The 26,760-nt window shown below is 34.0% G+C and overlaps 1 protein-coding gene across 2 annotated transcripts in view; it reads left to right on the top strand.

Annotated features, from left to right (window-relative positions):
• The window catches only part of LOC115210521 (protein broad-minded), a 247,424-nt gene that overhangs the window by 64,638 nt on the left and 156,026 nt on the right, over positions 1–26,760 (top strand). For both annotated transcript variants that reach the window (XM_036502208.1, XM_036502209.1), the window contains exons 6-7: positions 743–871; positions 25,713–25,788. In XM_036502208.1, coding sequence (XP_036358101.1) covers positions 743–871; positions 25,713–25,788 — 205 coding nt within the window. The remainder of the gene's footprint in view (positions 1–742; positions 872–25,712; positions 25,789–26,760) is intronic.

Here is a 26,760-nt window from a genome sequence, read left to right as displayed (position 1 = left end):
TTTAGATCCAGTCTAAAACTGTTGAGATGAGATACCAGATTTGACCAACACTTGCTAAAAGAAAAATTGAATGAAAAAATATTGTTGGTAGCAGTGTTAGTGATGATAGATATGGTTCAAAATATCCTCATACTGTATATTATTAGTGTCACAAAAAAAAACAGCAAAAAACAAATTATGAAGATGTCACAAATTTTAATGGCCCCATTTCAAATCTTTTGAAATTCCATTTTACAAAATGCTTCAGAAAATATTATTTTGCACATTTACTGTATTTCCAAACTTAATTTATTAATTAAGAAATAGGGGGAAAATGTTTGAATATATGTTATATGTGTGTTACATTCCATTATGACTAATTAAAACTTCCTGTTTGCACACCTGGGCAAGCTAAACTTGTTACTTTGAAGTGGTATCTCTAACATGGATGCTGCAGCTGTACTTAAATAGATGACCTAGATATAGCTTACTGCTATATCTAGGTCATCATTAGATTCCCTTTTTTCTAATTGTTAAGGTTTGGGGATTGCGAGTACCGGCTGCATCTCCTTACTGCATGTATGCTAATTTCATTCAGCTTCCATTTTAATGAATTATAATTTAATATGGATTATAAAAAATACTTAAACCTAAAAGCAAAGAAAACTTGTTAAGATGTATCTGAAAAAAAATTATTCAAAATGCTACTCCAAATCAAATTCTAAATGAGCACTTGTTGGTGCATTGGAATGTATATTTTCAGTGCCGCCGGGAAGCTATGCGAGCATTGAAGCAAGTATCGATGGCAGCTGATATAATTGGCAGTGATCACTGGTCCTTAATCAGGCAGCACTTGTTTGATGTGCTCTGTGAAACTGATGAACAACTATCAGTAAGTAACCAATGAAATCTGCCTTTAATGCTGTGGTTTTTACCTCACTTCTTCTTCTTCTCCCTTCACTTTCTTCTTTCACTTCACTACCTTTTTTCTTTTTATGTATAATTATCTATTCAGGTTTTTTGCTGTTCTATTATTTAATTTTTACAGTAATTTTTTTGTTATAATTTTGAAGTAAATTACAGCCTAATGTAACATTTGCAGAATCCTTTAGATTGAAGCATTCCAGCACTCAACCTTATGATGGATGACTTGTCAATGTGTTCCTCTTGTAAACTAATCTTTTTGAAAGGAATCAATTTTAAAAAAATATATCTTGAGACTTGATATCTTTCTCCTAAAAGAAGAAATGTGTGATAGAAACAGATAAATATATCATCTTTTTGAACAAAAATTTCTTTGATGTGAATGAAAGTGATATGGAAAGATAATTTCACTTCAGAGTGATGTGCTATGCTGTTTACAGCCCATAATATCAGAATCTGAATCATTTTAGAATGGAAAGCATATGGTTGGTTGTTGAAAATGATTGGGAATAAGATCTACCCACCTTGTTTTTATTATTCTTTTACCTGCTAGTTTACAGGGTTTGTATTATGCTGGCTTGTGGCAGTGGACAGCCTGTTATACACATACATGTGTGTGTGTGTGTGTAAATGTGGATGATTTTGAGTATATTTTGTGCATATCACTAAGAAAAATGAACTCAGTACTTTCAATACTTTCTAAAGAATAATTTTCATTTAGAAATTTCAGAAAATCAGAATATCACAGTAACCAGCAGTTTCATCCAGTGGTTCTTCAGGCTGAGGAAATATAATATGAAGCTTCGAATTATGTTTATAAGAAACTGACTAGAGTCTTCTCTGAATAATATAGCAGATGGTGGATGTAATAGAGAAAAATAGTAGTTGGTTGGGAGTGCAAGGTTAATATAGTGTGAATGCTAGGTTTGTGTTTTGATTGCTTAGGTTATGTGTTGTGGATATGTGCCCACAAAGAATGAGTAAAATGAAATAGGGAAAAAACAAAAGTATAGATTTAAGAAGACTGGATTAATGGCAGAACAAATAAATTGAAAAGGACAAGCTTAAGAACCACCTAAGTAAAATGATGTATGAAATTTATTTGGCATTTTATCTTTTAATAAATCATAGCTATAAAGAAAGGGGGTTTAGTGAGTTTTATGCCAAGCAAAATCCAATTTCTTATTTATTGAACTAAAGAATTTTCTAAGTTGTTTCCTTTGGTGAATTTTACTTCATACATTTTTCTGCCAAAAGCTAGGATTCTAAGTGTTAGCTATCTTTGTCCATTCCATTGTTTACAGCTCTTAGATTCACTGGTTATATTTATTTCATTTTATCATTTTTATTTAATCTCTTTCATGTTCTTTTATTTCATTAAATATTCTTTTAATTAAAAAGCTATTTGAGTTTTTTTTTATATTTCTGAAAAATTCAAATCAAAAGAAAAAATATCAATTTAAAGAAAAAGAAAACGTTTTTTAAAAAATGATGTTTTTCTTTGTTTTATTTCTCTCTTGCAACTAGAGTTAACAATTTTGAAGAAGCTGCTTGTAGTTTAAAAGAAAAATACAGAAATAAAATCTTAATGCAAATAAGGAAATGTTTATAAGCATTTAAGGATGGGAATATTAATGTATATTGGCTTATTTTGTTATCTGTTTTTTGTCTCTTAATGTCTTTAAACTTTTTTGTTTTACATTTCTTTTAGCATTGAGAAATTTCTCTCATTTTTTTTATCCTATCATTGTTTATAATTATTATTGTCTATTATTATTATTATCATTGTTATTATTATTATTGACAGAATCATTAGCACACCAGGCAAAATGGTGAGCGATATTTCTTCTGGCTTTATGTTCTGAGTTCAAATTCCACTGAGGTTGACTTTGCTTTCCATCCTTTTGGAATCAATAAAATAAGTTCCAGTTGAGTACTGGGGTTGATGTAATCAATTTGATCCCTCCTCAAATTCTTGGTCTTGTGACTAATGTAAATGCTAAAGAGTTAACTGAAGACATGGAACTGGTGAATTCAAAGGACCCTGAGATAATAGACTTTTGGTGAAATCTTCAGCAAATAGTTGTGTAGTAAGGAGCTTGCTTCCCAACCATATGGTTTCAGGTTCCAAGCTTAGTCTTCTACTATAGCCTTGGGTTGACCAAGACTTTGTGAGGGAATTTGATAGAGAGAAACTGAAAGAATCCCATTGTGTGTGTATGTGTGTGTGTGTGTGTGTGTGTGTGAGTGAGAGAGAGACTCTTTGTGTCTATAATTACATCCCTGTAATTTGCAGTTTGGCAAAAGAGACCAATAGACTAAGTACCAGGCTTAACAAACAAAACAGGTACTGGGGTCGATTCATTCAATTAAAACTTCTTCAAGGCAGTGCCCTAGCATGGCCACAGCCTAATGACTGAAACAAGTAAAAGATAAAAGATAACAGCCAAGATAAAAGATAACAAACCAGAAAAAAAAAAGTCCAGAGAAAGCAAGATACTATCTCCAAAACAGACTGACTCCTAGAATATTCTGATCCTGCCTTGGCATTTGTTTTCCATTTATGTGTGGGTGAGATTCCTTTGTTTGTCTGTTTTTTATTAATTACATATAATTTAACTATGTTGTGTGTTCATATGTACAGGGTGTGATGGGTAAATTGTCGCCATTTTATATTTTTTATTTTGTGCATGCACATTGTTTGTTCTTGATTTTGTTGACTACACAGTATAGCAGGGTCTGTTGGGCACTGTCTGTGAGAAAAACAGCACCATGACTCAATTCACTGTGCCAGAAATTTGGAAATGACATGATGTACTGCTTGGCATTTGCACCAGAAGCTCCAATATGGATATCTCAGAGTGTTCGGGTGTCAATCTGAGTACAGTGCAATATGAGGATATGTACCAGGAGTGATAAAAATCAAACATCCAGTCAACATTATGGTGTTTGGAATGATCACTAGTGATAGCAATATTATGCCTCCATTCATCTTCCCATGCAACCTCAGACACAACATGGAGGCCTACATCAAGTGCTTGGAGGAGGTAGTGCTGCCCTGGGTCAAGAGGGTGGCTGCTGGAAGACCCTATGTCTAGCAACAGGACTCTGCACCATGCCACTCAAGCAGGAGAACCCAATTATGGTTGTTAGACAACTTCTGCGACCACATCACCCCTAATATCTGACCACCTAACTCACCAGACTGTAATCCTCTTGATTATTATGTGTGGGGTGCAGCTGAGTGAAAGACCAAGAAAACTCCCTGTAGCACCAAAAATGAACTGAAGGCAAGCGTTATGGCAGCATTGACCAACTTAAACAAGGAGATTGTCCAGAAGAGTTGCAGGAGATTCTGAAGTCATCTGGAGGCCCTGGTTGAAGCCAATGGCGATTTTATTGAATAAATTTACTCTTTAGTATTTCAAAATATTTTAACGTAATTTTGGTAAATATGTCTGTTAAATCAGATGTCAGTGTTATTTTCATTTTTGCATAATTTAGACAACAGTTTATTCACCACACCCTGTATTCAATTATTTTGTCTAATTCTAAGGTGGTGAGCTGGGAGAATTGTTAGCACACCAGGCAAAATGCTTAGTGGTATTTCATCCTTCTTTACCTTCTGAGTTCAAATTCCGTCAAAGTTGACTTTGACTTTCATCCTTTCGAGTTCAACAAAGTAAATACCAATTGAACACTGAAGTCAGAGTAATCAACTTACCCCATCCTTCAATCTTGCTGGCCTTGTGCCAAAATTTGGAACCATGATTTTGTCTAATTTTAAAGATAATAATTCCTTTCATTATAATATAGAATGTCTTTGACACTTCCCATGTTTTTAGTTAACTTTCTACAATCCTGCATTTTTGTAACAATTTTCTGGGCCTTGATAGTAGTTCTTTTATTGCTATCAAGTTCTGATTTTTGATACGAAATGAAATATTATCATTATTACTGCCATATCTGAAAGCCACAGTCTGTTTATCTCTAAAAATCTTCACAGAACATTGCTCTTTTTGATCTAAAAGAGTTTAATTATTTTAAAAGATTTTGTATAATTAGATATAGGAAAGGATCAGCTGCGTTTTGGTAAGTCTCTTTTAATTGTAAAATTTCCCTCTGAGGAAATTTTCACGGTTTTCATATAAATTTGCATTCAGCCAATTTTTAACCTCAGAATTAGAAAATGGAAAACAACTTCATAATTTTCAAAAGAGAATTACAGATTAAAGAGGGAGAAAGAATGATCATAAAAAGTGAGAAAGAAGAGAGAGAGAGAGGAGAGAGAGAGAGAGAGGAGAGAGAGAAAGTAAATAGTATTTATCATTTAGAAAGAGAGCCTCAGCTATAGAAACATGTGAATATATATAATTTATGTCTATAATAACAACAACAGCAACAACTTAAACAACTGCAGCAATGATAACAATAGCAACATCAACACCTACAACAGCAACAAGAACAAAAGTGTAAGGAGACAACAATAGAAGTTGGTGTAACTTCAGCCAAGAATTCCTAAGTCTGACACTTGCTAAGTGAAGTAACTGCAACATCAACGGCACAATTAGTGACAACAGCAACAGTGTTGTTGTGGTGTGGATGGATTGCATCACTATGTTAATCACTTCCTCACGATTGAGATGCAGCACCAACCACAACCTCACTGCAGATACAGCTAAGCTGTCTCCAATAATGCAGTTAAATCTATAGACAGTGAACCCTTCAGAAAAGTCAAGAAAACCATCAAGAGGGAAGGCAGATGGGCATTTTTGTTTATATTAGCTGAGGCGTTGAACAATCTTTTACTAGTTTCAGTCATTGGAGTGCGGCCATACTGGGACACTACTTAGAAGATTTAGTTGATTTTGTTGAGCAAATTGACTCCAGTATTTATACTATTGGTCTCTTTTGCCAAACTGCTAAGTTACAGGGTTGTAAACAAACCAATACCAGTTGTTAAGCAATGGTGGGAGGGACAAACATACATACACATACACACATACATATATATAATTAACTGTCACAAAAAGGTGACAGAGGGTGCAGGGAGCGCCACTATTACTAGAAATAAGAGTCAAAGATTCTTTAGCCTCAGAAGCACATGTTCTATTTACTGACAAGGGACATAACCTCCCCACTGCAAATGAGTGGCATTAGACAGGCATCCCCATTTCACGTGGAAATTAATGCTCATCAGTAATGCTTACTCCATTGCTGGTGGTGAAGCTAAATTTACCTTGTCAGTATATATAGAATTTATCATTGATATGCAGCGCCCAGGATCACTTTCCCATTAGCCTTCTCCAAGTGTTGATCTGGTCTTTTCTTTCGATTTTTCTGAGGTATTGTCCATGCAGTGGTTTCATTTTCCAATTGTTTACTCTTTCTTCTGTATCTTGTTTCTTAAATGTTTGTGGGTGCATCATATTTTAGGTAGGTATTCTTAATTCTAACAGCAGCAAGCAAAGATTCACTCTGCTGTTTGATGTACCATCCTAGACTGTTCTTCTCATTGACAACACAGATCTTGAATAATATGAGATCTCTTCCACTCCTGTTTCTAGAGTCTGTCAGTATCACTTTTGAGGTGTAGTTCCGTGTTGGTTGTCATCATTTTTCTAGTTTTCCAGTCTATTTCCTCACGCTCTTTCTTTGTACACTTAACAGCACCTGCACCGTATAGCATTAAGAAAACAGCCCATGTGTTTATTGCCCTGATTTTGTTTTTTCCATTGAGTTTACTTCCCATAATTAACTTAATTCTTCTGAGATATTCTCGCCTAAAACTTTCCTTCATTTAATTTTCGTTGATTTTGTCATATTCTAAAATCCCCAGATATTTATATCCATTAGTCTCCATATCTTTGATTTTCTCGCTGTTGGGTAGCTCTACACCATCAGATGACACTACTTTGCCTCTTTGTATTATAAGTATACTACACTTTTTAGTCCCAAATTCCATTCTGATATCCTTACTGAATATCTGCACTGTTGAAACTAGGCTGTTTATTTCATGTTCAGTCTTTCCAAAGATCTTTAAATCATCCATATACAACAGATGATTTAATTTCCCTCCACTTATCAAGATGTACCCCAATGTCACTTTTTGTAGTATCTGTGTGAGGGGTATCATACAAATCAGAAACAGCAATGGTGATAAGCTGTCTGTTTGAAATAAGCCTCTCTTGATGTTAACCATCACCAAAGATTTTCCACATGAAGTTAACTCTGTATCCCAGTTTTTCATTGATCTGATAAAATTCGATTGTTTGTTTTAAACCTTGAGATTACATAGAAAGTATTTTGCGTAGGATATGAGCAGTTCCCATGAGCACTATCTTTTGAATTTCTGCCATTTTGGGGTTTCCTGGTATCTGAATTAGGTAGCAATTAGCCCCTTTCGCTATCATTCCCAAGGCACTTATGACAACAGGTATTGTTTTAGTCTTCAGGTTCCACATTTTGCTGATTTCTATTTCAAGATCTTTATATTTGCTCAGTTTTTGGTAGGTCTTGACAGATACGTTTATATCGATTGGGATAGTCATATCAATGAGGAGGCATGTTCTTTGTCTGAAGTCTTTCAATATGATGTCTGACCTATTTGCAACTATCTTTCTGTCAGTTTGAATGGTGAAGTTCCAGAGGAGTGAGATGTGGTCATTTTCAAGCACTGGAGGTGGTTTGTGTTCCCACCGGTTTTTTCCATGGGGCAAATCCAGGTTTTTGCAAATTACCCAGTGAATATATTGTGCAGCTCTATCATGCCTGTTGAGATACTCTGTAGGCGCTAGAAGACTGCACTTGGAGACAACATGATCAATGGTTTCATTTTGTTGCTGACATTTATTATTATTATTATTATTATTATTATTATTATTATTATTATTATCATTATTATTATTATTATCATTATTATTATTATTGTTATTATTATTATAATTATCATTATCATTATTATCATTATTATTATTATTATTATTATTATTATTATTATTATTTTATTATTATTATTATTATTATTATTATTATTATTATTATTATCATTATTATTATTATTATCATTATTATTATTATTATTGTTATTATTATTATAATTATCATTATCATTATTATCATTATTATTATTATTATTATTATTATTATTATTATTATTATTATTATTATTAGGGTGGCCAGCTGGCAGAATCGTTACCATGCTGAGGGAAATGCTTAGTGGCATTTCTTCTAACTTTACAATCTTGAGTTCAAATTCTGCTGAGATCAGCTTTGCCTTTCATCCTTTCAGGGTCAATAAATTCAGTACCAATGAAACACTGGGGTCGATGCAGTTGTCCAGTCCCTTTCTCCAAAATTTCAAGCTTTGTGGCTATAGTAGAAAGGATTATTATTTTTTTACATTTAATTTGCATGTTTGTTACAATCACTTGCCAAGACACATCCAGCATCCTGGGGTGAGTGAAAGATAAGAGATGTTACAGTATGACTGAAAGCTTGGGGAGGGAGACTGTCAGGGGCAGTAGCAAAATATCTTCATGTAATACAACACAGACATTTAAATGGATAGGGTTTTTCTAAGGATGTAGGCAGTACTTGTCAGATATATTTTTATCAGTGGGAACACTTACATCTATTAGTCTACAAGTATTTTCTTCCCTGTCTTTAATAATTATGTCTGGTTGATTAGCCTGTATCATTCTGTCAGTGTTGACTGGAAAATACCAGAGAATAGTGACATTTTCACCTTATTGTTATTATTATTATTATTATTATTATTATTATTCACTTTAAGGCAGCAAGCTGGCAGAATCTTTAGCATGCCAGGCAAAATACTTAGCAGTATTTCACCTGTCTCTACATTCTGAGTTCAAATTCTGCTGCGGTCAACTTTGCCTTTCATCCATTCAGGGTCAATAAATTTAGTACCAGTGAAACACTGGGGTCGATGTAATTGACTAGTCCCCCCAAAATTTCAGGCCTTGTATCTATAGTAGAAAGGGTTATTATTATTATTATTATTATTATTATTATTATTATTATTTAGTTTGTTGTTACACAGAGTTAGTGGTGTGCTCGGTTTGATTATGCATCTAGTATGAAAAGCATTTTGTACCTTCTGTATAAAAGGTTTTTCCTTGTTCTTCATATTCATTCATACATTGTGTTCAGGACTTTCAGGTAATTCTTGCTGAAACAAGTAGACATGTTTTCTATACAGTATCCTATTCCCAGATTAAGATCAAGATTTTCAAGGTTTCTTCTCAGATTTTTGTCACTGTTCCCAAGGCTCCAGTAATAATTCCTTTGCCCAAGCAACTACAGATTTCATACTTCAAGTCAATGTGAATCTCTACATTTCTTTCCTTTTAATTTTTATACTATGGTATCAAAGATACATGCCACATTAATTACAATAAATAGGTCCTTCTTGATGATGAATACAATTTTCTCATCTGTTGTGTTCTATCATTGTTGTTATTGTTAAGGTAGTGAGTTAGCAGAATCATTACCATGCCAGATAAAATGCTTAGCTGCATTTCTTCTGGCTTTTACATTTTGGGTTCAAATTCCACTGACGTCAACTTTACCGTTCATCCTTTCAGGGTTGATAAAATAAGTACTAGTTGAGCACTGGAGTTAATGTAATCGACTATACCCACCCCACCACCCAAAATTTCAAACCTTGTGCTTAAAGTAGAAAGGATCATTATCAATATTATTATTATTAAGGTAGCAACCTAGCAGAATCGTTAGCACACTGGGCAAAATGCTTAGCAACATTTTGTTTGTCTTTTCACTTCAAGTTCAAATTCCATCGTGGTTGACTTTGCTTTCATCCTTTCAGGGTCGATAAAAATAAGTACAAGTTGTGCACTGGAGTTGATGAACTGACTTACCTGCACCCTTATACCTGCTGGCCTTGTGCCAAAATTTGAAGCCATTATTATTATTATTATTATTATTATTATTATATTATTATTATTATTATTATTATTAAGGCAGCAAGCTGGCAGAATCATTAGCACGCTGGACGAAATGCTTAGCAATATTTCGCCCATCACTACATTCTGAGTTCAAATTCTGCTGAGGTCAACTTTGCCTTTCACTCTTTCAGGCCGATAAGTTAAGTACCAACAAAACATTGGGGTCAATGTAATCAACTAGTCCCCTCCTCCCAAATTTCAGGCCTTGTGCCTTTAGTAGAAAGGATTATTATTATTATTATTATTATTATTATTATTATTAATATTATTATTATTATTATTATTATTATTATTATTCAATAGGTTTATCATCATCACCAGCATTATCTGTAATATATATATATATATATATATAAGGTATCATAAAGAAAAATGTGTATTATTACTATTGTAATCATTTGACCAGCAGCACATTTACAAAATTGTGAAATTATAATTGTTGAAACTTAATAATTAGCTTGCAACAGATAGAAGCATAAGAAAGAAGGGAAAAGACGACACGATAATAACACCACATCAGATTATGGATAATTTCAAAAGTTATTTATAGCTAATATATTGATGCCATGACAACAATTGAAGATTCAAAACTAGACAATGTATACTTCCAGGATTAATTCATGAATATATTTAAAAATAAAATTTCTGGTTTTCATAGACTTATAGATTTTCCTCAGTTGCTGACCATTGTTATTAAGTAGAATTGTCATTATAGCCTCAAAAACTCTTTGAGATAAGTACAAAAAACTCTCATTGCAATTCTTAACACTTAAAATCTCTTGCAACTTGCAACCATTTCACAATGGTAGTGAGATCTTAAACTTATGTACATGGGTAGCAATGGAAACCTTTGCAGAGATTTCTCAGACAACCAGGTATTGTTGTAATTTATGGAGAGAGAAGCCTTTTTTTTTTTTCTTCTTCTGTTGTCAACATTAGAAGAACATTAAGAAAGTATGCCTGACAATTGGTGGCTTACCAAATGTTTTCAGCTGCTGTTGTGTATTGTTGTGTAGGCCCAATTCAGTTGTAATTATACAGACCTATGACCAAAGACATTTCAGCTGTTACAATATTTTCCATATTTTATTCAGATAAAATAGGTGCAGGAATGGCTTTGTGGCTGGGAAGCTTGCTTCCTAATTATATGGTTTCAGGTTCAGTCCCATTGTGTGGCACCTTGGGTAAGCATCTTGTTTATAGACAGGGGCTGACCAAAGCCTTGTTAGAAGTGGGTTGTGTGTGTGTGTGTGTGGTGGTGGTGGTGATTTGGGCTAATATTCCTTTGCTTGAAAACAAGTGAGAATTGGCAACATGAAGAGCATCTGGCCATAGAAAATACGCTTCAACAGATTCCATCAAACACATGCAAGCATTGAAAGAGTGGACATTAAATGATGACTATCTACAATTATCCGGTGTGGCCTTATCCTTTTAATGTGGTAGAATGCATTATAAATAAGATTTGGTTACTAGTTTTAGCAAGTCAATGTGTCATGTTGAATTTTCCTTTGTTTTTACAATATGGTGAAAAGAAGTAGGTTTCCTATGTTATCACTATGATTCTACAAGTTGATAGGACTTGGAAAATATGACAACTCTGTTGAAGCTGAAGTCCAATTCATGAAATTTGACTTCACAATTCTTTAATATTTTATAGCTTCTCTGGTTTTGTAGGGCTGACTACAGGCAAGTTCTTTCCTATCTACAATCCCTCTATTTACGGCATGTAAACTGAGCTGTGATATTTATAAATAAACTTTAAAGATGCCATAAGGCATGAGAATAATCTTTAAATTGGTTTCAAATTTTGGCTTAAGACCAGTAATTTTAGGGAAGAGTAAGTTGATTACATCTACCCCAGCACTCAACTTGTATTTGTTTTATCAACCCAGAAAGAATGAAAGACAAAGTCAACTTCTGCAGAATTTGAACTCGGAGCATAAAGATGGACTAAATGCCGCTAAACATTTTGCACAGTGTACTAATGATTTTGCCACCTTAAGAATAGTCAGTAAATTTAATGCAGAGAGCAATAAACAAGCCAACTAGAAATACAGAATAGGGAAGTACAAGAGAATATGTTTCTATATTATTGTGACCTCATTAGTAAGGAACAGACTTCACTATACTTGTTGAAGTAATGATGTGAGAATCACTGACTTAATGTACATGATACAGTTCATGTTTTGAAGCTGATTTACTATAAAAAAGCCAAGGTTTCCAAAGTCATTTCTTAGTTGTCTCTCTTACGGTACACAGTGCTGATGATAGCCAAGAAGTTAGAAATGCATTCCCTACTCTGCCAGAGGGCATCTTGAAATGACTGTTGGTGTTTAACATTTATTGCCTAAAGCCATAATTCTTCTTAACAGCAAGCGGCAGTGAATACAACCTTTGTACAGGTCTGATAACCCAGACATATTTGGACTACTCTAAATGCTTGTTTACTCACAACACCACTTCCACGTGCCTACTACAATATCATGTCCAAATAATTAAACTAATATTGCTTCTCACTCAGCATATAGCTGCTTCTGATTACCTTTATAATGCTCCCTGTATTAAATATGTTAACATTAACTGAATTAATGATGTTTATAAAGTTCAAACTACTTCCTATCCATTAAGCTTTGAATGGTTATCATTGACTCACAACCTTTCAAAGCTCAACAGCTGAGAGAGAGTTTTTAACAAATGTCCTTTTATCCTTTGAGGATATGAATTAGAGTAGAAATGATTGGTCTTACCTTTAGGCTGCTCAACATAATCAAACTAGACTTATTTAATTGCTAATTTGGCAATGGAATTCTGATGTTAAGGTTGCATATATATATATAGATTAATCATTATAATCATAACTCTAATAATCATTGTTGTGGTGGAATTACAGAATTGTTAAAACATTGGACAAAGTACAATTTGGGTTTTGTTTGTGTCTCTTTATTTCCCAGTTCAAGTTCTACTGTGTCAATTTTATCTTTAACAGCTCTAGAATAGATAAAATAACTTCTGGTTAAGTATTATAGTTAATTTCATCAACTGTACCTTCCTTCTAAATTGTGTGATCTTGTACATATATTACAATTCATTATTGTGATCATTAGCAGCTGTATTTTCCGCCTCTTTAAAAAGATTAGATCATTGCTCTAAATTTATTACCTAGTTTGTAGCCACGGCCTTATTAACTCCAGCTTCTGTAGCTGCACTAAATTTATTATCTGCTTTATAACCTACAACTTTGTGAGTTCAAGCATCAGTTACTGCACACATTCACATCCATATAGTAATATTCATTTAGCAGCTAATGATGGAAATGTATATTTGATATGCTTGTTAGTGAATCTTTTATGTCTTGGGATCTCGTTATTCTGAATTGTCCTCCATTCTCATAAAACTGGAAGTGTTTGTGGATTGGATTCAAGGTCTATGGTGATTACTTATATTGATATTGGTTGATTTACTTCTTAGATAAATAATTTTATTAGGTTTAGATAATGCCTCCATAATGGTTTCCAGTTTTGGGAGGTTCTGTTACATATATACACATATGCATATATATATATATATGTGTGTCTGTCTCTCTGTATGTAAGTGTGCTGTGCTTGTATCATTTAATAAACTTAGTCCTCTGTTTTCAAATAATACCAAGAGCTACTTCTTTTGTTGTTATGTGGTTTGTTATATAATATTTAGTGAGCTGTCAAAATCGTTAACATGCCAAACAAAATGCTTAGCAGCATTTCATCTATCTTTGCATTCTGAGTTAAAATTCCACTGAGGTCAAATTTGCTTTTCATCCTTTTGGAGTTGATGAAATAAGTATCAGTCAAGTATTGGGGTCAATGTAATCAACTAGCCCCATCCTCTACTAAAATTTTAGACCTTATGTTGTTACTAGAGTAGAAAAGAAAAGGCAGCTTAATCAAACTCCCTTATACACCAAATGAGTCAACAGGCATGACAAAGGCACATACAGAAGTGGTGATGTGAAACACCCCAGACTGGGGATATCAGTAAAACTACAGTGGTGTTCCAGCATGACCACAGCTATATGGCTGAAACAAGTAAAAAAGTGCGTGTGTGTGTGTATATATTTATACACACACATGCATACATGCATATATGCATATCAAGAAGTGAAGTTGTCAATATCTTTATAAAATTTTAATGCCTTAATGTAACTGTTAGACTTGGCACTTCACTCTCATAATGTATTCTCTATATTTTTTGAAAGAAAAAGAAAAACTAGGTACCTGAGGGGCATTTATTACCAGATATGTCATTGTTAGGGATGTGGGAGAAGGTATTCTAGTGAGGATACTAACAATGTCACAGTTTTGGTGATATAATAATATTGCTAATGATATTACTGTTTAACATCCATTTTCCATGCTGGCATTAGTTGGGCAGTTTGAGAGGTACCAACAAATCAGAGGTCTGCACTGCAGTCCAATGTCTGCTTTGGCATGGTTTCTATGCCCTGCCTAATGCCAACCACCTTACAGAGTGTGTAGAATGCTTTTCTATGGCACCAGCACTAGTTAGGTTACCAAGTAACTTGCAAGACATGACCTCTCAACTGAATGGAGCTATATTATTGAGGGGAGTGGCTTTATATCAGGTGTTTAGAGGTTAAAGAATAAGAGAGGGTGGCAGGGACAGTTTCCTTATTGAAGAGAGGATACATGACTTCCCTATTTGAAAAGAAAAAAGAGATGGTGGGGATGTACCCTCAAGGTACAAGGTGAACACAAGAGAGGAGGCAATTAATGGTTTCTAGCCCCTAAGCACAAGGCCTGAGATTTTGAGAAAAGAGTTGGAAGAAATAATACAAAGCATTTTTCTGATGTTGTAACAATCATGCCAATCCACTGTTGTGTTATAAATTGTAATATAGGCATGTGATCAGCCATTTGGTGGGATGGAAGCTGACCCACTTACATGACTAGTATTTTATTTTATCAGCCTTCCTCCTTCCCTCAGGAGGGGTGAGCAGCAAAGTTGATTTCAGCTGGATTTGAACTCTGTGTGTAAACTCTCAGGAGAAATACTACAAAACATCATGTCTGATGCTCTAATGATTCTGCCTCTCCACCATCCTTATGCAGAACCACTCTCAGTATAGGAGTGGTATTGTATTTATTGACCCCAGAAGGATATATGACGGAGTTGAACTCAAAATGTAAAGAGTTGGAACAAATATTGCCTGGCATTTTATTGGCTATAATAATAACAATAATAATAATAATAATAATAATAAAAAATCCTTTCTGTTATAGGCACAAGGCCTGAAATTTAGAGGAAGGGGATAGTCAGTTACATTCACCCCATTGCAAAACTGGTACTTATTTTATTGACTTTGAAAGGACGAAAGACAAAGTCAGCCTTAGTGGAATTTGGACATGCTAACAATTGTACCAGCTAATAATAATAATAATAATGATAATGATGATGATTTCAAATTTTTTGTCACAAGACCAGAAAGTTCAAAGGAGTTGGTAAGTCGATTATATCAACCCCAGTACTCAACTGGTACTTCTTTTATTGACCCTGAAAGGATGAAAGGCAAAGTGGACTTTGGTGTAATTTGAACTCAGAATGCAAAGACAGATGAAATGTCACAAATCATTTTGCCTGGTATGCTAACAATTCTGTCAGCTCACAAGTACAGAGCTATAAATTTGTGTGAAAAGATATAATAGATTAAATAGATCATCCCCTCCACCATTATTTTACTGGTATTTATTTCATTATCAACCCTGGGTGGATGATATGCAGCTGACTTTGGCAAGATTTGAACACAGAATGCGAGGTACATTGCTAAATATTACAAGTAACTTGGTGCATGCTCCACCCAATTCTTCCACTCCACTATCATATGGTGTTGATGTCAGTGGTGGTAGTGATGATGATGATGACTAAACATTGAAATAATAATTAATTGTGTAGTGAGGAGACATGTCTGTGAGATGAAAGGAACCAGTCAGTCTGATATTGTGGAAGAAGTAGTGAGAAAGAATGTGAAATATTTGTAAAGGTTTTGCTTAATGCCATTAGAAACAGATCGATATTTGTTTTGTTTGTTTGGCTAAGGAAATACTTCACTTCTGCAATACCTGCACCTAGAAACACCTCTGCACTGCAATAGCTGCACATATAAACAGTTTTGCACTGTAATAGATTCAGATATAAACACCTTTATGCTGCAGTGATACATGTATAAGCACCTTTGCACTGCAGTGATGCATATATACAATTAATTTCTCATTGTAACAGATGCGGGTGTAAATACTTTTGCACTACAATAGGTGCACATATAAACACCTTTGCACAGCAATGATGCACATATGAACACTTTTACACTGCAATAGATGCAAGTAGAAACACATTTGTCCTGCAATAAGTGCACATAAAAACACCTTTGCACTGCAATGATGCATGTATAAACACTTTTCACTGCAATAGATGCAGATATAAATACCTTTGCACTGAAGTGGTGTATTTGTTAACATCTGTACTGCAATGGTGCATATATAAACACTTTTGCACTGAAATAAATGCATATATAAACACCTTTTCACTGCAATAGCTGCATGTATTAACATCATTTTATTGCATTACATGTACATAAAACATTTTTACCCTAGAATAGCTCCACCTGTCAGTAATAAATATCTCTTAAAATGTATTTTTATTTCAGTGTTAACCTGTTTGATACAAACCTGCCTCAGACCACTCCTGGTTCTATAACATAAACATTCTCTTTTAAAATGAATTAATTTAAAATCTTCCATCAAAATTTCATGCTAATTCACTTAACACAAGTTTAATAATAATGGTTATTTCACTAAATTCTTAATTATTTCCAAAATGAATTGAGTGTATTTCATCAGAACAAAATGGTTAATATATAGAATTATTAAGAGCCATTTTTCTGTTACACTTGTTTATAACACACCCATACACACACACACATTTATATATTTGCATGCAACCATGTTGTACATTTGTGCTGAAATAGAGTTCCACTGAGTTAATCAATGTTTCACTGCTTCACTAGATTTCCAACAGTGACAATGATAAGAAAGAAGTGTCTGTCAGCTCAATATATATGGAAAAGCATCTCCATATGTTTTCCAACTAGATTCAATGTGTGCAAGTCCCAGGTCTGTATGGGTGTGAGAGCTGACATGCAATGAAGAATCCAGGCATTTCAGTATGAGTGCTTGAGAATTCTGCTTCACATCCCATACACAAAGTACAAAAGAAACAGCTTTGTCAGGCACCAAATGAACAAATATGCTGGCAGACAGGAACCGTTCCTTGTGCAGTTGAAAATACAAAAGCTTGCCTGGTACAGTCATGTATCTGCCACAACTCCCTGTCCAAAACCATCTTTCAGGTAATAGTTGAGGGAGGGCAAAAGAGAGGCAAAAATGTGTAACAGAGACCAGTGTCAACAACTGACTGCAAAGTGTCTAGAATGGACCCCAGACTCACCACATTAGTTAAAGGGAACATGATGATGGTGATAATGTGTATATATATATATCATCATCGTCAGTGTTGTCGTTCAACGTCCACTTTTCATGCTGACATGGGTTGGACAGTTTGACATGGAGCTGAATAGCAGAGAGCTGTCCAGACTCCAGCTGTCTGTTGAGGCATTCTTTCTACAGCTGGATGCTCTTCCTAACGCCAACTATTTAACTGAGTGTGCTGGATGCTTTTTACATACCAGCAGCACATACACACACAGGCACACACACATATGTTGATTAAAATAGAAAATGAAAAAGCAAAACACTTGACATCACTCAAAGAAACATTTAATTGCAATAGAGAATATAAACATAGTGCAGAGTAGTTATGATAAAAAGAGAGAGTCTCTCACAGCTTTTTCTAGAATAGCCAAATATGTGGATTATGATATTGTGTAAGGATTCCATAAGCTAAGTATGCTGTCATCAGAGAGAGAGAGAGAGAGAGGTCAGAAAATATAGAAATGAATACCCCCAATCAAAGATATTAGTACTTTCCAAAAATTGAAGGAAGGATTGGAATGAAAAGTATATGTGTTTGGTAGTTCTTTGATCAAATAAATAATAAAGTTATTGCTAAAGACAATTAGCAGTCTCATAGGTGAAGATTCGATGATAAGCCATGGCAAAGGATAATGGAAACTACTAGTTTCATTTTTGAATGTGTGTGTGTGTGTGTGTGTAAAAGAAAACCGCAATGTCATAGGAGAGAAATGTATCTGCATGGATGATGGCTCACTTGCATTTAATGAGGCTGCAAAGAAAGAGACTTGGAGATGCCACTATGAATGGTTGCTAAATGAAAACAATGAATGGGAGAAAGAGAGTTTGCCAAATGTTGACTCAACTGAAGGACCAGCTATCTGAATTGACAGTACTTTGGTAGATAAAGCAATTAAGGGTATGAAGACAGGGAAAGCCCCTAGCCCATGAAAAATCACCATACAGATGCTTAAAATATCTGGCAATGTAAGTTATAGTCTATAGTTAACCAGGTGATACACGCAGAAGTCGTACACAAGTGTAGCCAATGCATGTGCCACCTGACTGGCACCTGTGCCAGTGACATGTAATAAGCACCCACTACATTCTCAGAGTGGTTGGTGTTAGGAAAGGTGTCAAACAGTAGAAACCTTGCCAAATCAGATTTGAGCCTGGTGCAGCCTCCCGGCTTACCAGTTCTGTCAAACTGTCCAACCCATGCCAGCATGGAAAGTGGACATGAATCGACGATGATGATGATATATGTATATGAATTTTCTCAATACATCTCATTTACCAACCATTTTGATGAGTTCTTCAGAATTGATTCTCTCTTTGAGCTCCATTTGTTTGCATGTGATCAAGGTCCCTTTTTCTTAAGACTAACAGATAATAATATAAAGACAACTCCCAATCATATTGTCATCAGCATCATGGTTTTAATTTTTTTTAATATACAGCTCTGTATGGGTTGTTTCTACTTCAGTCACTTCTCTTCAGTTCTCCGCTACTATAACTACTTCATACCATATTTCCCTGAACTTAAAATAGTTCTGCTATACACATTTCTTTGTCCATTCCTAAGAATCAGTATTTCTAACCAGCTTACCTACTTAAACCATCCCTTCCTCTACCATCCCTTCCTCTACCTTGTTATTGTTGTTTAGTTCTAGCTTAGCTCTGGTTAAGTAGATGTATGAATGAAGCCAATCCAGTCTTGGCCAGCTCTTTCAATAAGATAATAGAGTGTAATTTACGGATGGGTTTACAGTTACTTCTAGCAAGTCAAATGACTACATAGAGGTGTCATTGTTGGACCGTCTGTTAGTTTATTGTATTTATTATTTTATCAAAATACTTGAGGTAGCAAGCTGGCAGATTATTAACACTCCAGAAAAAAATACTTAGTGGCATTTCTTCCAGGTGGGTTCTGAGTTCAAATGCACCAAGGCCAACTTTGCTTTTCATCATTTCAGAAGCAATAAAATAAATACCAGTTCAGCACTGGACTTGATAAATGGTCTTTCTTCTCTCAAAATTCACTGGCCTTAAAAGGTGGCAAGATGCCGGGGGAAAATGCTTAGCAGCATTTTGTCTGTCTCCACATCCTGAGTTCAACTTCTACTGATGTTGATTTGTCTTTCATCCTTTCAGGGTCGATAAAATAAGTACCATTTGAGGGTGATGCAATCAACTAACACCCCTGTCTCTCTCAAAATTGCTGGCCTTGTGTCAAAATTTGAAAGCATTTTATTAAAATACTTTGATTTTATTCTACTCTAGTAGTAATTTAAGTAGAAGTAAAATTGGAACTGCCAACAAACTGGAGCTTTTTTATCTCAACTAAGCCTTGGACAAGATTGGTAAAAGTAGACCACTCATTATTGCTTATTACTCTTTTACTCTTTTACTTATTTCAGTCATTTGACTGCGGCCATGCTGGAGCACTGCCTGTAGTCGAGCAAATCGACCCCAGGACTTATTCTTTGTAAGCCTAGTACTTAATCTCTCTATTACTCAGTGATAGATTGATAAATTCTTTTTGTTAACTAACCACTTATTGATTAGTGATAATTAAGATAATTATCTAACAAGTCAAAGAGTTATTATTTAGCTCAAGTCTAATCCCATCTGGTTTGTTTCTTATGAAATTAGACCAAATTTGTGTCTGGGTGAAATTTCCATCAGTGTAATACAAATAATGAAATTGGTAGAGCCTGGAAGTTTAAAACCTCACATTCCGTCACTTATTCATTTGATTGCTGTCATCCTTAATTTCATTTGGAAAATTGATTACATTATATAAACCAAGAAGACTCTATAAAATAGCTTTGCCCAATTTTACTGGTTTCTTAATATAAAGGAATTGCTTGATTCAATTGAATGACTGCAACTTTTGTCAGGGATTGAAACAGTCTTTGATAATCACAAAATTGCTTTTTCCTTTCTTTTAATCTGCTTCAGATGGGGGATTATTATTTTTTTTTTTGTGGATGCATGTGTTTGCTTGTTTGTTTTTGGTTTTCTTTCTTTCCTCGTTCCATACATTATGGCAGGAAATAAATCTAATTACTGATTTGGTGTGTTTTGTGTGGAATTTAATGTTTTACATTGTATTTAATAGTTAAAGGAAAATAGAATATGTTGAGGCCAACAATACATTTTCAGATACCAATTCTCCTGGAGATTACACATTTAAATATATCATACCATTTGTAATTGGAAGTAACTACCTTCAGCAGTCCAGATAAATTTATATATTAAGATTACTTGCACCTGTATTCTATACTCATATATATATATATATATATATATATATATATATATATATTATATATATATATATATATATATATATATATTATAATTTAGGGCATGTCTTTTTGACTTCTCTCATAGTGCTGTATGAACATTTAATGTGGTTTTAGAGTCAAGTTTTGGCTGCTATTTCCAGCGTGGTGATATCTCTTACATACCCTAAATTATAATTTTAATAATAATTATTACCTTTGAAGGTTTTTATTCCCATGCTGGCCATTTGATAAGATTGATATTTAAATAACGATCTTATCCTTATTTATATAAATTTATATATTTATTTCATCATTATATTCACTGCAGTGATATTTTTTACCATATCGCATGAGGAGTTTTAGGTGGGCAATTTAAACTGGCCATGTGCATACGTGTATATATATGTATGTATACGTTTGTATATGTAAGTATTTGTATGTTATATATATATATTTGTATTTATGTGCTATCTGTGTATATTCCACTGATGAGGCAAAGCATTTTTTATGCAGAGCCAGAAATTTGGGATCTGGAATTATCCAGTAATTTTTTTGCTAGTTTGAATATACTACCTTGAATATATCAAATCTTCACATGTTTGTTCCTCGATGTTGCTGTTGTTTTTTTTTGTTTTTTTGTACTGATTACACCATCCAATTATTATTCTTATGTGAAACTATTTCATTTCCTCTGTTTGAGAAAGATGAAAGAATCATAACTTCTCACTTTATCTTCTAAAACTCTCAAGCCTCTCTTTTATTTATTTATGTTTTCCTTGAATAATTATTATTTCTCTCATTCATATAACTCCTAATCAAAATATCGACAGACTTAAGCCACTATATCCAGCCTAGAAGATATCCTCTCCTACTTCTGCATGTCCTATTTATGAGAAGGATCTACTCTGGGAAATTGATAGTCATATGCAAACTCTTTAATTTGATATCTTGAACATTCGTTAATACTGCATTAAGAAAAAAAAATTATATCTGTTCTTCAAAGATGAAAAACACTTCAGTAAATCTGTTGAGATCAGCAGTCATATATGTAAGAGAGGAAACTGAAGTACAGTTTTTTATTTATTTATTTTTTTAGTTTACTTAAGAAACTAGATTGTTCGAACTAGCAGGACGTTTTCGTCCAAATCTCTATTTGGAAACATGTATTAGTTGTATACAGTACTTCAGAGTTTTGAAAACTCTCCAAGAGAACTGTAATGAAAGAAACAGATCATTTAGAAAATCAAGAAATAGAATATACTGGGGAAAGATGATGATACTTTAAGATCAATATAAAAAAATAAAAAGCTGGTAAATACAGTGTTGCTTCTTAACTGTGTTTTCTGTTGGTTTTTATTTAATTTTTCTTGTCTAGATTTTTCAGCTATTGGTTTCTGCTACTATAACTGCCATTATCCATGTATTTTGTTGATTATATTTACAAACTTTCAAGTTACAGTCAGTCTTTTATTAATGTCATGTTTTTTTGGGGGTTTTTTGGTTTAAAAATAATATAAGAATTTATTCTTCTAAAGTAAAGAATTGGTTGAATAAGGTTGTGGAGTTTCAGGAAAACTTGAATGAAGTATTGCTAACTAAGAAAAACATTTGCTAATTCTACAGTGTTACCGAGTGCCAACACAGTGAGGCATCCACCTGACTACTTCTGTTATTTAATTCATTCTTTTATGCTCCGATCGTCAAATTCCACCAAGATTGACTCTGTATCTTCTGCCTCTGGGGTTTGCCAAATATACTTTTTTTTATAATAATATATAGAATATGTATTTATCCTCTGCTCTAATGTGGTAAATAATCACTGATTTGAAATTCTTTCATCAGAATTATCTTGACTTTCTTTATATCAGATAAACAAGAAGCACTGAAACAGGTGTCAAGTAACCATTTAGTTTCTTAGGAATTATTAAAGAAAGGTAAAGGAAAAGATACTGTGAAGAGACACTGCCTTAAAAATTATAAAATGGTCAACAAAAGATTTAAAATACATAAGATTATATCTTATTAGAGAGGCGGCATTGTTGCATTCATGCTTTCCCTAAGTACAGAGTGAATAAGGAAGCTACCTCTGCGATGTATTCAGGGTTGCAAATTTAGTTTATTGTTATCTTAGAACTTACTTTCTTGTGTGCACTATAAAGCCCATCTGATCTTGCTCTCTCCCTCTCTCTTCAGTATAAATATATATATCATCAAAAATACATATTAATATATAACTCAGCAAAGATATCATCATCATCATCATCATCATCATCATATATATATATATGTTAATCTATTAAAATATATTTATATATAATATATGTATGCATTTTAATAAATTAATAAAGATATATATATATATATATATATATATATTAATATAAATATTTTTGTATAAATTTCATCAAAGCTATTAATAGATTAAAATCTATAAATATTTATCACACCAAAGATATGTATCAGTAAATTAATGTATTTTGCATCAAAGACATAGATATAGATTAAAACATATATATACATAATGTAAATAGATAGATAGATATAGATTAAAATATATATATATATATATATATATTTCTCATGCAAGATATATATAATATATATATATATATATATACACATATATATCTACTTCATTTTCAATGTCATACCACACCACCTTTTTCTCCAATTCTGACCTCCCCTTTCCCATCTGTACATCTCATTTTGCCAACAGCTTCCCCCTTCCTGACTCACACTTATCTTGTCAGCCTCTCCTCCAGCTGATACTTATGAACAACCACACCTCTACTACATCCATCATTCACTATATTTCCCTTATCTCCATCCCTATCCACCTGCCACACTCCTTCACAGTCCCATGAACTCACTCACCCATACCACTTCTTTTATATTCACCTTCTTGTAAGTTGAGCATGTGCTTTGTCACTTCTTGACCACCATCTTCTTTCTTTTTCAATTGAGGTTACCATATATCTCCCTACTAACCTCTTATCACCTGGCATAAAGCCTCCTCTTTCAATACTACTCTCCCTCAGCTGAAGAGTAGGGGCCTTGTGAGTTCATTGGTGTCCTCACTAGTGGTCAGTGCCATATGGAAAGCATTCAGTACACTGTATAATATGTGGCATTAGGAAATGGCATCTAGGTGTGAAAACTATGCCAAGGCAGATGTTGTAGTTTGGTGCAGTCCTTTAGTTTACAATCCAACCCATGCCAGCATGGAAAGCAGATGCCAAATAATAATAGTGATGGGGATGTATTCACACACACAGACACACACACACACACAAGTGAGGCCAAGTGAGACTCTAATTGTGACTGATGCCAGTGTCAGGTCATTGGCACTCATGCTGGTGGCACGTAAAAATCACCCACTACGCTCTCGGAGTGGTTGGCATTAGGAAGGGCATCCAGCCATAGAAACCTTGCCAAATTCAGATCAGAACCTGGTGCAACCCCCATCAGCTTACCAGTTTCCAGTCAAACCGTCCAACCCATGCCAGATATTAAATGATGATGATGATGATGATGATATATATATATATATATATATATATATATATATATATATATATTGATATATATCTCATCAAGGATATATACCAATTAGTATGTAAATTGATATATATCTGATCTAAGATATATTGATAGATTAAAATAAATTAATATATGTCTCATGAAGGACATATTTGGATATATTAATATATATTATCAAAGAGTAGTACTTAGCATAGTTGTCTTGACCATAGATACAACATATAGTCATCATTCATCCTTCTTATAAAAGATGTTTCCCTCTGTAACTATAACCAGACTAGAAGGGGCTGCACTATATATCTGTGTGTAATTACATCCAATGTGTAAAGACTGCACCTTGTATCAACATCATTTAACATCTGTCTTCCATGCTGATATGAGCTCCACTGTCTGCTTTGGCATAGTTTCAATGACTGGATACCTTTCCTAACACCAACCACTTTCCAGAGTATATCAGGTGCTTTTTTTGTGTGTCACCAGCATTAATAAGGTCACCAGGTAACTCACAAGACCAAATACCTTGACTGTGTGGAAGTGAAGTATTGAAGGAGGTGGCTTTATGTCAAGTGTTGAGAGGCAAGAGTATGATAAAAGGATAGGAACAGATGTCTTGCTGTAGAGGACATATATGGCTGACCCAGCTGGAAAGAGGAAAAAAAACTAGATGACGGTGACGAGGTGCCAGGACATACCTTCAAAATACAGAAGGTGAATAAGAGGAAGACAGGGACAGAAGAACAGGAGTGGCAGGTGGCTAAGTTTGTGAGAGTGTAAGGTGAGGATATAGGTGAATGCAATGAATGGTAAACAGGAGAAGAGACTTAATTAGTGGTAAACATCAGTTTGGTGAGTAGGATGAAGAAAATAGGAGTGGTTCTTGGAGGAGGGGGAGGTGGTCAGAGGCTATTCAAAAAATACATCCAATTTGTAAGAGATTTTGCATCAATTCTAGTTCACATTATTTCAAATAGAACTAAGGTGGTGAACTGGTCAGATTGTTAGTACATTGGGCAAAATACATTTTGTCTGTCTTTATGTTCTGAGTTCAAATTCCACTGAGGTTGACTTTGCCTTTCATCCTTTTGGGGTCCATAAAATAAGTGCCAGTTGAGCACTGGGGTTGATATAATCAACTTACTCTCTTCCCTGAACTTGGTCTTGTTCCAAAATTTGAAACCATTATTCAAGTATAACTGAAGGGACAGCATAGCGCAATTTATAGAGTGCTAGACAAAGTACTTTGATCATGAGGGTCCCAATAATATACTGTGGCAAGTTTAATCTATTTTGCATCCTCAAGAGTTGTTGGTCTTTTGCCAAAATTAAAAGTCTTTATTCAACTGAAATCTTTACTTTTCAGAAGCCTAAAGGTAGTTTGTCAAAGAGTTCTTAATATCAATAATTTTGCCAACTTACATATTCCATGCCAGTTCCTAATCATTTTCTTTCTTTCTCTTTCCTAGGCTCTCAGCTTAAAGTTCATTTCACATGCTTTCAACAATATGAACCCTCACACTAAAGAAATTTACAACTTACTTGGTAAATAAGACATTTTTTATGCACTTCATACTAATGTGGTTTTGTATTTGTGTTTATTATTGTTGTTGTTGTTATTTCTAGTTTGAACTGTGGAACCGCAAAGCTGGTTGCTTAACAAACAAAATACCCAGTCACAATTTTTTTTTCATCTTTTCTCAATATCATTCCCAAAATTAAGAGTCAATTTATCTCTCAACTTTCCACTACCAATACAATACCAGTAAAATATTGGGGGGTTGATTTCAATGACTGCTCCTTTGTTTTGTGTCTGCCTTTGAAACAAATGTTGTTTTGGCTGTTGATATTGTTTTCTCATTAATGCTTTTGTAATGTCATTATCGTTGTCTTTGTGATGATGATGATGATGATGATGGCAGTGGTTATTTTTGTTGTTATTTCCCCCAAACTGAAACAGGCTCTGATCAAGAATACCTACATCTACAGTGACATTACTCAATGTGCCGTTCTATTTTTAAAACAGTAGGGTGTAACGTTGAACGAAATCTGGCTGTTCTTTTTAGCAGGTCAAACGGGCACATTGCTGCTGCTGTGAAATCTCCTCTACCCACAGTTACAAGTTTTGTTGCTGTAGTAGTAATGGTAGTGGTGGTGGTGGTAACAGCAGCAGCAGCAGTTGTGGTAGTTAATTATACCATTGTCTTTTGCTTCTTAAAACTTCTCCACTAATGAGGATTGTTATGTGTGTTGTTTGTGTTATTATTGTTCTTGTGGTTGTTGCTGTTTGTGCTATTGGTGTGGCAGTATGCACACAATTGCACTATTGGTGTTGTTGCTTTTATGCATGTCTCATTCTTCTTGCTGTTAATGTCGTTGTTGTCTATGTAATTTCTGTTCTTAAATGTTATTTGTGTATGTTTTTTTTTTTGCTGTGTTTGTTGTCTTCATTTAAATTTTGTTATTTACTGTTAATGAAAATTTTCACTTTCAATTAATTTAAATGAAATTCAATTT

This window comes from Octopus sinensis, linkage group LG4, assembly GCF_006345805.1.
Source record: "Octopus sinensis linkage group LG4, ASM634580v1, whole genome shotgun sequence".
NCBI lineage: Eukaryota > Metazoa > Mollusca > Cephalopoda > Octopoda > Octopodidae > Octopus > Octopus sinensis.
The sequence above is the reverse complement of the archived record's forward strand: the minus strand, read 5'-3'. Positions and strand labels throughout refer to the sequence as shown.